At 41.7% G+C, this 16,638-nt stretch overlaps 1 protein-coding gene across 1 annotated transcript in view; it reads right to left on the reverse strand.

Moving 5' to 3' along the window:
- LOC126457216 (transcription initiation factor TFIID subunit 5) overlaps window positions 1-16,638 on the reverse strand; it is an 80,159-nt gene that overhangs the window by 57,535 nt on the left and 5,986 nt on the right. The window contains exons 2-3 of the mRNA XM_050093336.1: window positions 4,171-4,359; window positions 2,885-3,087 (exon numbers count right to left, since the gene is read on the reverse strand). Of these exons, the coding sequence (XP_049949293.1) occupies window positions 2,885-3,087; window positions 4,171-4,359 (392 nt within the window). The remainder of the gene's footprint in view (window positions 1-2,884; window positions 3,088-4,170; window positions 4,360-16,638) is intronic.

Below are 16,638 nucleotides of genomic sequence, written 5' to 3' on the forward strand. Positions count from 1 at the left end.
CCTAACCAGGTTCAAAGTCCGTGAGTTCCACGAAGTGCTCCATTCTGTTATCTCATGATTTCTAATGACTACTGAGGTCATCGATATGGAGTACCTGGCCTAATATGAAAAGCATGTTTTTGGGGGGTTCTGGATACTTTTGATCACACAGTGTATATAAGCATGTTTATGAGGCCAGGAAAGGTGGTTGTCTATCACTGGTATCTCCAGTACAACTAAAATGTCATCCTGGAATAAGAATCAACTAAATGTAAGACAATAATCACTGGAACACCTACACCATGCAACAGCGCGACGGAAAAGTGAGCATGTGTCCTGTCGCATCTTCTGGAATTGCAGAACACAAATAGATCAGTTTAAAACCAGCAGCAGTTTACATGTGGCATTACAAAGCATAAAAATAATTTTCTTGTAGACTCTTCCTCCTTTTTTAGGGTTGAGGGTGGGTTCTGTTTTCTGGTATAAAAGTGTTTACTAGATGTTAGCAGGCGAAAGGCAAGGAATTGCAAATTTCTGAAGGGGGGAAAAAACTGCTGACTTACTAGCCACTCCTACAAATTAATCTGGGTTCATAAACTGAAAATTGTTGTAAATGTCTGTGTGTAGTGTTATTCATGTGAAAGTTAGTGAAAGTTTTCTAAATATTTGCAAATAGTGTAACTAAGGTGGGACTTTGCAGCCCAGTATTCATGAGGTGGGATGTAGTAAGCCACCTAAAAACAACATCTAGACTGACCCTAGCCATTAATCCGTTGGACAGATTCGATCTGGGGCCAGCGCACATTCCCATCCTTGAGGTGGTGCTTTAATGCACATGGTTACCTGGGTGGACTCTTGTAAAACTGTATGACAAGTATAAACACATTCCATACAAACAAGACTCCACTTGTAAAGCAGCAAGATAATTATTATTCCTTGTCAAACTGAGTGGAACCTTGTACATATTAAACAAGCATATACATGTAAACAGCAGCTACTCAGTAAAACTGAACAAGCAACTTCAAAGTACTGGCTTCTCTGTTATTTTGATGTCTTCTACTTCAGCTGTGTAAGTAATAATATGAGGGTGGTTCAATAGGTAAGATAACAAGAGCTCCTGTAGATGTACATAAATATCTCATGCAAATTAATTTCATTTCTAAACATAAGAGACAATTGGAGCTTCCAAATGCCCTCAGTATATGTACTGCAAACAATGAGTAATGTGTAATAAGATTTTTGAATTTAAAGAAAATATCACCAGCTGCAATTCATCACCAACTAACTAAAGTTTACAGTCTGAGTGTAATGTCATGAAAACAGGTGTGGTTCTGGAGCCAGGAATTTGATAAAGGCAAAACAGATGTACGAGATAAATAAAGGTCACAGCTGCAAATATTGCTAATCTCAGGTGACAATGTGTGCTGGGTCAAAGGCTTGATTCATGATGTACCAAAAATGTCACAATGCACTAATGATGAGAAAGCCGGTCTACAGGGCGTCCCATTTATCTTGACCAACCTAAATAACTGTTTGTCCAGATGCAAATTACAAAATGTTTCAAGCAAATGCTCTTTAGCCATCAGATGGACATCAATCAGCAAGATTGCCTTCATTGTAGCTTTGTTTTTTACAAAGATATGAACAGCGGTATGACTTTTTTAAATGGCACCCTGTATACTGAAGGAACAAATTACTTGACACAACTAGCAATGGTGAAACTATCAAAATCAGTTACACATCACGGCTAAGGCTTGAAAAGACATCCAATTTAAATGCAGGAATTGTTCACTTAGGTGTTCATTAAACCTGAAAACAATATACAGTAAAATCTTAGTAATTCAAGGTAACTGGATCCAAGTAGAGCTCAATTTACACAGACGGTGACAATTTTAAAGTCCTTTTATTTACAAACAGATTCACAACTTGATGTTCAATGTATCATTACAGTAAATAAAGTTATTTAATCAGTTAATGTATTAAGTATTTCATATTACTAGAAGCACTCTGTAATTGAGTCCTGTCTCATCATACTTATAAATGTGATCCTGTGACAGATTTTCATGATTTATCATAATGTTTATTTTTTGGGGGGTCACTTTGGCAGCTCTGTTGTCAGCGGATAACTTTTTACCACAGATTTCAAGCCGCCCCCCCCCCCCCCCCCGCCCCAAATATCTTCCCCTCCAATTATCTAGCCAGTCAAAACTAGCAGAAAAACTTTCTTCTCCTTCTTCTAATTCTTTTTGAAATACAAGTGTCTTCTCCTGAATCATCAGACTACTTATTGGATTTTGTTTAGCTCACTATTGTGCAAACTACAAGTAGAGGTCTTCACTAGTCTCTTTGTAATATGATGTTTTCATGGTTTTACAATAAGTGAATTTCCATGCTTTTTAGAAAAAGAACATGAAGCTTTGATAGAATATCACTGTTCCAGTTTCTGTTTCATCACCGGTTGCCTAAAGATACTTGGCCAGTGCCCAACTCTGCTGCTACTTTTTATATAGTCTCGCCACTGTTCAATTTTTTCTTCTTGGCTTTTCTTCATGGCTACATGTACACAATACACTGAGCCTAAGCAGGCACTGGCTACTGGCGGTGGGTGAAACAACAATAGTGGCTAAACAATGTAGGTGTGTGAATGATGGCCGCTGATCACACCCACCCCGTACATATTTTCAATTTTATCTATGATACTGCTTTGATTTTGTTTAACATAGTAGTGACTCACCGGCCACCTCAGATTAAATGGATGTACAAGTTGCTGGGCTAGAACTAATGTGACTTTACTATGTTACATAAAACACAACTAGATTACATGTGCAGATACCCAATGCAATTCTTATAAAACTAACACACAAATAGGTTTCTCTACAGTTATATAGAAATAATGTTTACTTACTTAAATGTGTCAGTGAGTTCATTCCCTTTCATATGGTCTTTCTTTGTAACATGTGAAAGTCTTTTCAGGTCATCTTGATAGTATTCTTCTTGATCTGGACCAAATTTCTCCATTAATTTTATTGCTTGCTGCTCATGACCATTATAAACAAGTTCTAGGTACATGTGTACAAACACTGGGTAAAGTATCATGCCCAACTCGTGCTGAAAGTTTCAACAGCTTATTACAATGTATGTCAAGTATAATCAATGATTAAAAAACAGACATCTTGTTTAGAAAGGTTTACATAAATACAAAGGCATTTTGGACTTAGATACCCTTCATCAAACTTCAGCAACAAAAAAATCAGACTACAATAACACTTTCAGAGTGGAAAATAAATCATCGGCATCACTCTAAATCAGACTTGAAAAAGAATGGTCACCTTAGAAATTTTTCTGAAGCTGGAAACAAGGAAAACAAGTTTTCTGTGACAACAGTGTGGAGCTGTTATGAACTCAGATTAGCAGTTTGTACTGCATATTTTTTATCAGTACAAGAGCTTCACAGATAGGCTCGACAATCTCCAGTGATAGACGTCACTGTATAGCACCGAAAGACTTAGTTTTAAATTCCAACAGCATTTGATGTAAAAAAAATATTATTTCCTCTTAAGTACATTCCCCTAACAATCATGATGGAAATATCACAAAAATTTGTGCTTATACAGAGGTGTGTGAATCACATTTCTTCTCACATGTATTCTGATAATGGAGTAGGGAGAGGAATGAAATGATACTAATATACTTCGTTACCTGCACCTGATACCATGTGGTCAAATGCAGAGCACAAATGAAGGTATTGTGATGTTTTGTGCTACTTAAATTGACAACAATGCCACTTCCATATATCAGGGAGAACGCAATACATCCTGTTGTTAAGTTTCTTTCATACCACAGGCTAGATAACAAATGAAATGTCTATAGTATCCTCACAATTGCAGCTGGGTGTTGTTACTATGTATAAGATTTCTTCAAATTTGTCAGTCCTCTTGAGATGTTTGATTGTACATCAACACTAAATTTACATGAGCAGTGCATTTTATCAACAAAATTAGTATGGGAGAAGAAAGATAATAGTTTACAATTACTTAAGCTGCAGCATCTGAGGTATAAATTGCCTGCAGAATGCAGAACTTAAATTCATAACTTCGCAAACAATTTCATTAAATCTACAATTTGGCTTACCTGATTAATTACCTATAGGCCTAATATATGTAATTAGTAACTATTAGTTAAATGACTTACTTTGTAAATATCTAGTGCACCCTCCACAAATTTCTTTAAGTCCACATAAGCATCTTCATACACATCTGGATCTCCCTCACTTTTGTATGCTGACAGAACACTGCTGACCTCAGAATCTGTCTGAGGGGTCTCACCTGGTGTTTCAACATCAGTGAGATTTGCTTCCTTCTTTAAGAGTTCTTCTGTACTCTGTAATACCAGTGACACGGTACCGCAGTTATAACAATGAAAATAATCAATTCTTGACAACAGAATACAAATGGACAGATTAAAAAATCTACTCACCACGTGGCAGCAGAACAACATACTTATAAGTAAAATAAAATACAGGCTTTTACTTATGCAAGCTGTTGGGCCAGTGGTTCTTTCTTCCAACGGAAGGGTAGAAGGGGAAGGAAGAGGGGTGAAAGGAAAAAAAAAAACCGGAGAGGTTTACGAACAGGAGTCAAGTTTGGGAAAGTCACCCAGAACCAATGGCCAAGGAGACTTACTGGACAGGGTGAGAAGGATTAAAAATATTTATTTTATATGTACGTTCTCCTGCCACCGCTTGATGAGTACACTTTTTTATCTATCCAATTACATTAAGCAGGTATAGTCAGCATAACAAAATACATGAGTGTCACAGAAAATAAACCGCAAATGTATTCATTCAATTTTTAATCTTCCAAGTACTTACAAAACACACTGTTAAACAACCTAAGGTTTGCAAGTAATACTTCTAAGCATTCACATAGCTCCGTGAATGTTACTGGCAATCTGTGACAACATCTACTAAATTAAGCTTAGGTCCATATGTGTGGATTTTATGATCAAGCTTGGAGAAATATTCTTAGTATCTTGTGTAACGTGTTTAATTATTATGTAGCCTTCTGGAAAACTGGTCCTAACAGGTTAATCCCAACAAAGCAATAATTCTACTTTCAAGAAAAAACCGAAGCAACAAGTCAAAGTATTCCAATTTCTCTGATAGTAATAAATATTCTTAGATGTAATTCTGAGGAGTGACAGAGTACAGGCAACAAGCCCATATATAAGACCAGTTCTCACTGTATATGAAAAAATAATGAGGTTAGTTGTTAAAATGTTTTGTGCAATAAAGGGACTGTCAGTTTTGGCTAGGAACCCTGCTTACTGCCATATAATTCTTTTTCTGAAAGTAATGTTTACTAAAAATGGAGATGCTAGTTAAGGAAATATAAAATTCAATGTGCATCACCCCAACTTGTCAAAATATTGTACTGTTACGATAGGTAAAAAGAGGACAAAAGCTGAAAAGAGGCAACAGTTGTAATTTGAAAGAAGGTGACAAAACATATGACTGTAATGAACAAAGCACACACTATAATACAAATATTTGAAACCTCCTCTTTATAACTATTAAGATTGTCTGAAATTGCACTTTGAAAGTGGATGTCAAGACCATCATCAACAGAGATGAATATGATGACAGCTTGCTAATTTGCTTCAACAAGACAACAGAAGAAGTAATGTATCACAAAACTGCAAGATGCGAGCATTCAGAAACTAATGCTAAATGAGGATGCTACTGACATAGGTTGAAATTGTTGGTTGGTTGGTTTGTTTAAAAGGGGGGAAAGGGACCAAACTGCTTGGTCATCAGTCGCTTGTTCCTATTAAAACAATTCCACAAGGGAAAGAATAAAACAATGAGTAGTACTGCACAATACCGAGAGGAAGGAAAAAACACAAGAACGACAAAAGGGCAACAAAGACTACAAGGAACAAAATAGGACAATAAAACCACGAAACAGGAAGGAAGAGATTCAAGCATTAGAGCAGATTACCATGGCTGGCATACCACGAGAATAAAAATGATAAGCCAGCCACTCTGCAACACATCAAAACCTCCAGCCTAAAAGCACTAGGGTGGAGGACACAGAGGGACAAAGGACATGCGCTATAACTTGGATCAAAAGATAATACCCACCCTCATGTATAAAACGTAAAACCAAATCAGCCGATGAGGCATTGTCTGCTAAAATTAATGTTAACAAGTCCGGTAACCAAAGATGATGTCTCAGGGCAGCCAAAGTAGGACAGCCGAACAGAATATGTGCCACTGTCAACCGGGTGCCGCACCAACACTGAGGTGCATCTTCACTGCGCAGAAGATAGCTGTGGATCGCCCAAATGTGTCCAATGCAGAGACTGTACATAACCACAGAGTCCTGCAAGAGGGCCGCATGGAAGACTTCCACGCATTTGTAGTCTCCTTAATGAAATGCAGTTTTTGTGCATACTGAAACTCCCTGGCAGATTAAAACTGTGTGCCCGACCGAGACTCGAACTTGGGACCTTTGCCTTTCGCGGGCAAGTGCGCTACCACTGAGCTACCGAAGCACAACTCACGCCCAGTACTCACAGCTTTACTTCTGCCAGTACCTCGTCTCCTACCTTCCAAACTTTACAGAAGCTCTCCTGCGAAGGTAGGAGACGAGGTACTGGCAGAAGTAAAGCTGTGAGTACTGGGCGTGAGTCGTGCTTCGGTAGCTCAGTTGGTAGAGCACTTGCCCGTGAAAGGCAAAGGTCCCGAGTTCGAGTCTCGGTCGTGCACACAGTTTTAATCTGCCAGGAAGTTTCATATCAGCGCACACTCCGCTGCAGAGTGAAAATCTCATTCTTTGTGCATACTATTATGCCATCCTGTCTCCCAAAGCCGAAAAACTTTCTGGCGTAATAAGGAATGCAGGTCAGTTACAGGAATGCTGATCTCCATAAGCAGTTTCCGTGTAGCCTGTATGGTCAGCCTGCCAGCAAGTTCATTGCCTGGGATACCGACGTGTCCTGGGGTCCAGACAAACACCACTGAATGACTGGACAGTTCCAGGACATAGATGGACTCCTGGATGGTCGTTACCAAAGGATGGCGAGGGTAGCACTGGTAGATAGCTTGCAGACTGCTCAAGGAGTCACTACGGTGAAGAAACGACTCGCATGTGCGGATGTGCTCAAGAACATGAGAAATGGCCACCAGTTATGCAGTGAAAACACTGCAGCCATCTGGCAAGGAGTGCTGTTCAATATGCCCTCTGTGAACATAGGCGTAGCCAATATGACCATCAGCCATCGAACCGTTGGTGTAAACCACTTCATGGCCCCGGTACACATCAAGAATCGAAAGGAAGTGACAGCAGAGAGCCACAAGGTTAAGTGAGTCCTTAAGGCCATGTGAAAGGTCCAGACGAAGCTTCAGACTATGTTTACACCATGGAGGTGTATGTGAATGGACCTCGAGTATAGGTGGTAAGGGGAAGGACTCCAGTTCAGACAGAAGGGATCGGATGCGAACCGCAGTCATAAGCCCTAGCATGGGCCTGGGCCGCTGATGCAGGAGATGAACCGCTGTGGTTGGGAAAAGGAGATGGTAATTAGGATGCTCAAGAGAGCTACAAATATGTGCAATGTAGCTGGCGAGCAGTTGTGCAAGTCTGATCTGCAATGGAGGGACTCCAGTCTCCACCAGTACACTGGTCACCAGACTCATCCTAAAAACTCCTGTCGCTAGTCAAGCTCCTATTGCTAGTCGAACTCCACAGTGGTGCGTAAATGCAATGCTGAGGGTGCCGCCGAACCATAGACCACATTCCCATAGTCAAGGCAGGATTGAACAAGGGCTCTGTAGAGCTGCAGCAGTGTGGAGCAATCTGCACCCCAGAAGGTTTTGCTCAGGCAGCAGAGGGCACTGAAGTGGTGCCAGCACTTCCGTTCAAGCTGATGAAGATGCTAAGTCAATCGAGTGTCAAAAACCAGTCCTAAGAATCGATATATATCCACTACTGTGAGTGGATCATCATTAAAGTAAACTTCTGGTTCCGGATGAATGGTACGAAGCCGGCAGAAGTGCAAACACATTAATTCGCAGCTGAATACTGGAAACTGTGGGCTAGAGCCCATGACTGTGCCTTGTGTATGGCTCCCCGTAGGCGCTGCTCAGCAACACCAGTACTAGAGGAGTAGTATGAAATGCAGAAGTTGTCCGCATACAGGGACGGTGAGACCGATGGCTCTACAGCTGCTGCTAGACCGTCAATGGCCACTAAAAATAGAGACACACCCAATACAGAGCCCTGTGGGACTCCATTATCCTGGATATGGGGGGAACTAGGGGAGGACCAACTTGGACACAGAAAGTACAGAGTGTTAGGAAGTTTTGGATAAAAATCAGGAGTTGTCCATGGAGACCCCACTCATATAAAGTGGCAAGGATATGATGTCGCCACGTTGTATCATATGCTTTCCGGAAATAAAAAAAGACAGCAACCAGGTGTTGGTGCCTGGAAAAGGCTGACGGATGGCAGGCTCAAGGGACACAAGATTATAAGTGGCAGAGTGACCCTGGTGGAAACCACCCTGGCATGGAGCCAGTAAGCCACATGACTCTGGGACCCAACACAATGGCTGACTCACCATATGTTCTGGCAGCTTAGAAAGAATGTTGGTGAGGCCGAAGGACCGATAGCTATCCACATGAAGCAAGTTTTTACCGGGTTTGAGCACAGGAATGATGGTGCTCTCCCACCATTGCAATGGAAAGATGCCAACACACCAGATCCAGTTGAAGACGACAAGGAAATGTCGTTTGTAGTCGGCCGAGAGATGTTTAATCATCTGGCCGTGAATCCGATCTGGCCCAGAATCTATGTCAGGGCAATGTGCGAGGGCGCTGAGGAGCTCCCACTCTGTAAATGGGGCGTTATAGGATTCACTGCAGCATGTAGTGAACGAGGGGACTTTCCCTTCCATCCGCCGTTGGAGTGTGCAAAATGCAGGGGGGTAATTCTCCGACACAGAGGCTCGAGCATAGTGCTCGGCAACTTCATTTGCATCAATAGATAACGCTAGGGACACCTTTGAGGTCTGGTACCCAAAAACACGTCTGATCTTCGCCCAGACTTGGAAAGGTGATGTGTGGCACCCAATGGTCGCAACATATCTCTCCCAACTCTACTGTTTCTGTTTTTTTATAAGCTGGTGAACACAGGCATGGAGGTGTTTGGAAGCTATTAGGTGCTCCAGAGAAGGGTGACACTTATGTCGCTGTAGAGCTGTGTGGCAGCCCCAGTATTTAGGAGGCAGAGGTTGAGCTGAGACAGTAAATTTTCGACATCTCTACCTTGGCCAATAAGCAAGGCGTCACCCCATAAGGAGTTACGGGCATTAAAATCTCCCAAAGCAAGTTCATGAATCAGTACAGCCAATACATTCAGGGATACTGCACCATCTGGAGGAAGATATACATTGCAGACAGTTATTTCCTGCGTTGTCCTTATCCTGACAGCCACTGCTTCATAAGGAGTTTGAAGGGGCACAGGTTCACTACATATAGAGTTCAGGACATAGACACAAACTCCACCCGACACTCTATTATATTCATTGTGGTTCTTCCCTATAGCCATGGAGGACAGGGATCCGCATTTCCGATAACCAGGTTTTCTGGAGGCAATGCAGAAAGCATGTGTAAAGCTTAACAGTTGCTTTAGCTCAGCTAGGTGATGGAAAAAACTGCAGCAATTCCACTGGAGGATGTCGTTATCGTGAGGCTGGGAAGCCTCCCTACAGTCATGGAGGGCAGGGGTCTGCATTGCCGAGAACCAGGTTTCCTGGAGGCAATGCAGAAAGCAGGTGTAAAGCTTAACAGTTGCTTTAGCTCAGCCAGGTGGTGGAAAAAACTGCAGCAATTCCTGACGTCCCTGATGGTTCGGGCGTGGCAGGGGGGTTGGGTGTGGGGTTGGCGTTGCTCCCAAAGGAGGTGATGCAGGAGCAACAGGGATAGAAGTCCCCGCCCTCCCCCCCCCCCCCCCCAACCAACCAACCATCAAGGGGGCAAGTGGAGTCTGACGGCTCTGAGAGCCAGCGGTACACGGCGGAAATGAAGGTGCTAAACTGTTGTCGTAGCGGCGGCTTAAGTGGATGTCATATGCACAGGATGTAGCCTCTGAAATTTCCTCTTAGCCTCAGTGTAGGTCATTCTGTCCAGGGTCTTATATTCCATGATTTTCCTTTCTTTCTGTAAAATCCTGCAGTCCGACAAGCAAAGGGAATGGTGCTCTCTGCAGCTGACACAGATAGGAAATGGGGCACATGGAGTATTGGGATGTGAAGGACGTCCACAATCTCGACAGGTAATGTTGAAAGTATAGCCGGAAGACATATGCCCGAGCTTCCAGCACTTAAAGCACCACATCGGGTGTGGGATATATGGTTTCATATCATAGTGGTATACCATCACCTTGACCTTTTTGGGTAATGTGTCACTCTCAAAGGCCAAGATGAGAGCACCAGTGGCAACCTGATTATGCCTCAGACCCTGAAAGGACGTGCTGGACAAAGTGAATGCCCCATCCCTCTGTTGGCATGCAGCTCCCAATCAGACTGTAAAAGAAGGTCCCTCTGGTATATAATACCCTGGACCACATTTAAACTCTTATGGGATGTGATGAAAACAGGAACATCCCCCAGTTTGTCACATGCGAGTAATGCCCGTGACTGGGTAGAGGATGATTATTTTATCAAGACTGACTTAGAGTGGGTATTGGACAATCCCTCCATCTTCCCAAACTTGTCCTCTAAATGCTCCACAAAAAATTGAGGCTTCATTGACATGAAAGATTCCCCATCAGCTTTTGTACATACGAAGTATTGGGGCGAATAAGGTCTGCTGACATCCTTAGCCTGGTATTCCTCCCATGGTGTGGCTTTGAACGGGAATGATTTGGGGTCATACTTCTTCACATTAACGTTTAGCATTTAGAGACTGCTGGTGTTGGACCACAAGTATGAGATTATGTACTATGCTTCATGGTATGTCATCCGCCCTGATGCACCCCAATCCGACCAGGGGCCTTCCCGACAGTCGCCGCCCAGCCTCAGTGAAGGCCATCTGGCAGGATGGCCATTGCCAGGAGTCCCGATGCCTCAGGGAGATGGGCATTTACTCCTTGGCATATGTGGGTAGTTACCGGTACAAGCATCAGCAGAGTGATCCCTGTGCAGTCAGGGGGCTACATGATCATCATTGATGCAGAAAAAGACATCGCACAGTGGATGAAGGAAAAGGAAACCGGGAAGGTGTCCTCAACCAACAGCTGGAGAATGACCGGAACTGCAAATCCATGACAATAAAGAGGGCTAAAGATCTGAGTGCATGATGGTAAAATGCACCATGTAAGGTGCCCTGCCCTACTTGGCTCGCTCTTTGGAAAAATTTGGAAGAATGGAAGTCAAACCCTACAAGGGACCATCACATATAGGCCAAAATGTGTGAGACTCCTTTTAGTCGCCTCTTAAAACAGGCAGGAATACCTCGGGCCTATTCTAATCTCCGGACCCACAGGGGTCGTTGAAAATGTGTTTGGCATCATATGAAAGGTGTGGAAGGCATAAATACCTGCCATCCAATTTATTAGTGCTTTCTTGTGGCGGTGCAGCAGCTGTATGCTGCAATATAGTAGAGATCTGAAGAACACAAAGTGTTTAGTCTGACATAACCTGGAACATGCATTTTTATTTATTTATTTTTAATTTCAGAATTGATGATTGTGACTCTTTGGTCCTGAGTTGAGTGGAGAGACTGAACACAAGACTTAAAAGGCTCTGTGAGAAGCAAGGCTGCATCTTCCTGGACAAATATAGGGGTCAAGAACTTTAGGGTCCCCTTAAATGGGTTAGGTGTGCACCACACCTCAGAGGCTGCTATTGAGATACCTGACTGTGTGTCTGGTGCACACAAGGGTTTCTTACACTACATGACTCTCCACCCAATCCAGATAATGACAGCTGTAGGAAACCCAGAAGTATCAGTGTAAGATCGAAAGAAATGCCTACTACAGGTGAGAGTATTAAAATCCTAATGGTAAACTGCTAAAGCATTCGCAATAAAGTGCCAGAGTAGGAAGCACTCATGAAAAGCTGTGAAGCTCACATAATACTAGGCACAGGAAGCTGGTTGAAACCTGAAGTTGATAGCAGTAAGATTTTCTGGGAAAATTTAAGTGTCTATCGAAAAGATAGGCAAATGGGAAATGGATGTGGTGTATCTGTAACTGTAGACAAGAAACTCAAATCCACTGAGATAGAAATTGAATCTGCATGTGAGATTGTCTGGTCAAGACTCAGTATGAGGGCTGGGTATAAACTGATAACTGGATCCTTCTATCACCCACCAGACTCATCTCCCAATGTAACCAAAAACTTTAGAGAAAACCTCAGTTCACTTGTACGTAAGTCCTCCAATTATACTGTAACCATTGGTGGAGACTTTAATCATCCAAAAATTAACTGGGGAAATTACAGTTTTGTTAGTGGAGGATGTGATAAGACATCCTGTAAAACATTACTAATTCTCTGAAAACTACCTAGAATAGATAGATAGTAACCCCACTCATGATGGAAATATATTGGATCAATTGGCAACAATTTTCAGTGCAGGGCAGAAACATGTAGAAGGACTCTGGCTCAAGTTTAACAGAATAGTTGACCATGCACTGGATGGATACATACCCAGTAGAACAGATCATAATGGGAGCGAACTTCCATTGTATAGTCACTATAAAAAAACTTCTAAAGAAACAGATATTATTGGATAATCGGTGAAAAACAAAGCATAGGGCTATACACAGAGAGATGCAGAATGAAACACATTTGGCTACCAAGAGAGCAATGCATGATGCCTTCAATGACTACCATAGCAGAATATTGTCAAATGATATTTTACAAAGAAATTCTGGCCATATGTACACGCTGTTAATGGCACCAAAGTTAGTGTCCAGTACCTAGTGAATGAGACAGGAAATGAAATTGAGGCTAGCAAAGCGAAAGCTGAAGTATTTAACTCTGTTTTCACATGTTTCTTTATAAAGGAAAACCCAGGAGAATAGCCCCCATTTAATCCTTGTATCACTGAAAAGGTGAATGAAATAAGTATTAGTGTCTGTGGTGTTGAGAAATAGATGAAATCTTTGAAATTGTGTCTGGAATCTCTGTCAGTTCCTATACTGAATTTGTGACTGAGTTAGCTCCCTTCTAACCAAAATGTATCATAGATCAGTTAAACAAAAAAACATACACAGTTCTTGGAAAAAAGCACAGGTCACACTTGACTCCAAGAAGAATAGTAAAGCGATAAATAAAACTATCATCCAATATCCTTGACATCAGTTAGTTGTAGAATCTTAGAACACAGTCTGAGCTCACACATACCGAGTTATGTTGAACAGTCGACCTCCTCAATGCCAGATAGCATGTATTCCAAAAACATCGATCATGTGAAACCCAACTCACACTTTTCTCACATCACATACCGAAAGCTTTCGATCAAGGCAGTCAGGGAGGTGCAGTATTTCTTTATTTCTGAAAAGCATTTGACTCAGTACCACACCTACCATTATTGTCATAAGGACAATCATACGGGGTATCAAGGGAAATATGTGACTGGACTGAAGACATTTTGGTAGGCAGGGCACAGCATGTTGTTTTGGACGGAGAGTCATTGTCAGGTGTAGAAATAACTTCAGGTGAGCCACAGGGAAGTGTATTGGGAGCCTTGCTGTTCATGTTGTATATTAATGACCTTGCAGACAATATTAATAATAAAATCTGGCTACTTGTGGATGGTGCAGTTGTCTATAATGAAGAAGTTGCGTAAATATTCAGTCACATCTTGATAAGATCTCAAAGTGGTGCACAGATTGGCAACTTGCTTTAAATGTTCAGAAATGTATAATTTTGTCTTCACAACATGAAAAAGAAAATATAGTATCCTAGGACTATGACATCAATGAGTCACTGTTGAAATGTATCTGGGTGTAACACTTTGTAGTGATATGAAATGGAATGATCACATAGGCTCAGTTGTGGGCAAGTTATTGGTAGAATATTAGGGAAGTGCAATCAGTCCATAAAGGAGACTACTTACAAATCTCTCATGCAACCAGTTTTAGACAATTGCTAGAGTGTGTGGGACCCATACCAAATAGGTCTCACAGGAAATATTGAACATATACAGAGAAGGGCAGCACAAATGGTCACAAGTTTGTTTGGTCCATGTGAGAGTATCACAGAGATACTGAAAGAACTGAATTGGAAGACTCTTGAAGACAGACAAACTATCCTGAGAAAGTCTTTAACAAAGTTTCAAGAACTGACTTTAAATGATGACTCTAGGAATATACTACAATCCCCTACTCATTGCTTGCATGGGATCATGAGGATAAGATTAGAATAATTACTGCACACACAAAGGCATTCAAACAATCACTCTTTCCATGCTCCATACATGGGTGGAATATGAAGATACCCTAATAACTGGTACACTGGGATGTACCCTCTGCCATGCACCTCACAGTGGTTTGCAGAGTATAGATGTAGATCTAGACCTATCTTCCGATGTTTCATCTCACTGTTCTATTTCAAATAGCATCTTCATACTGTTCTGTTTTGGATTGTGCATGGTCCGTTGCATAGTATAGCATCTCAGACCTTTTGCAGTTAAGTCTACTGGTTGATTGTGGAACAGCCTCAATCCCTTCCCCTCTCCCCCCCCCCCCCCCCCAATCCCAGTCAGTTGGCCCACCATAATTTTTAGTGTAAGAATAGCACAATGTGTTCTATATGGAACAGTCTTTGACTGAGGAACTCCCATTTAGCATATCTTCACCATAGTAGATTAATCTGAAAGAACATCACCACAAACAACTCATGACATAAATATTAAATATCTTTTAGATATAATGATGTATGTATATGGAGACTGAAGGGATGAATGAAAATTTGAACCAAAGTTGAGATTCAAACCCAGGTCTCCTGCTCACTAGACAGATCCACTTACCATTATGCCACCCTTGCACAGTGGCTTTGCATGGACTACCCTAGCATGGCTCCTTCATCAATCCAAATTCCCATTCATACCTCTACCCACATGGTATTCTCTAAAATTCAAAAAGCAATGCAGAGGTTCTCCAACTGTCTCGGGATAGCACCTCAGCATCAAACAAAACAGGGGATTATGCCTGAAACCCAGGCATAGGCAATTTACTCAAATGAAATATATGATTCCAGAGACATTTTTAAATCTCAAACATCTATTACATATATACCTGTATGCAGACTGAAGCGATGAATGAGACAGCTTCTGCAACGCTGCTCAAATTTAGGGGGAATACCAAGTGGGCTGAGGTGTGAATGTGAATTTGGTTTGAGGAGAGAGGTGTGCCGATAGTCTGTGCAGTTGTGCAAAGCCACTGCACCAAGGTGGTGTCGTGCTTAGTCAATCTGCCTGGTGACCAGGAGAAGCAAGTTTGAATCCCGAACTGGGTAAAAATTTTCATTCATCACTTCAGTTTGCATATATACATCATACATGTCTGAGGCTTGAAAAGGTGTCTGAAACCATATAGTTTCATTTCACTTCACTATTTCATCTCTCAAAGCTACCAACTCATCTTCTACTGTATTCCTTTCTCCTGTTCCTGTCAATTGTTGCCTAATGCTCCCACTGAAATTCTCCACAACCTCTCATTCTTTCAACTTATCCAGGTCCCATCTACTTAAATTTCCACCCTATTACATTTTTTCTGTTTTAATCTATAGTTCCTCACCAATCAGTTGTGGCCATAGTCCACATTTGCTCCTGGAAATGTCTTACACTTTAAAATCTGATTATGAAACCTTTTGGTGTCTCCTAGTCACTTCCATGTTTACACCCGTGATTTATAAATAAAGTGTTAGTGATGATTAAATTATGCTCTGTGCAAAATTCTATCAGGCGGCTCCCTCTTTCATTCCCTTCCCCCAGTCCATATTCTTCTACTATTTTCCTTTTCCTACTATTGAATTCCAGTCTCCCATCACAATTTCTTTTTCTTTCTTTCTTCTTTGTCTTATCATGCCTCTTTCACTCTTTCAATCTCCTCATCATATGTGGTGCAATTTGGCATATAATATTGTACTACTGTGGTGGCTGTTTGCTTCATGTTTATCTTGGCAGCAATAATGTGTTCACTATGCTGTTCATAGGAGTTTACTCACATTTCTGTTTTCTTATTCATTATTAGACCTACTCATGGATTACCCTTATTTGATTTTGCATTTATAACCCTGTACCCACCTGACCAGAAGTCCTGTTCCTCCTGCCGCCGAACTTCACTAATTCCCACTATGCTGGTGTAAGCCTTCACCAGCACACCAGTCGGCACTAGGACACACTGTATAGCAGGCACTAAACTAAATGTGCCTATGACAAGAGAAGGCCAAGACATGCCCCAAGCTATGTGCTGCTAACGCCCCAATGTCAGCGTGCATATAGGCTGCCGACCGAGCAGCCTCAATTTCAGTACCTTTGTACATCGCATCAGGACTCAGTTCGCATTGCACCTCTATACATTGCACTGTGCTCTATTCTTCCACAGTGTTTGTCATCACCTAGCACCTTAGCTACCTGTGAGGGAA

This window comes from Schistocerca serialis, chromosome 2, assembly GCF_023864345.2.
Source record: "Schistocerca serialis cubense isolate TAMUIC-IGC-003099 chromosome 2, iqSchSeri2.2, whole genome shotgun sequence".
Taxonomy (NCBI): Eukaryota; Metazoa; Arthropoda; class Insecta; order Orthoptera; family Acrididae; genus Schistocerca; species Schistocerca serialis.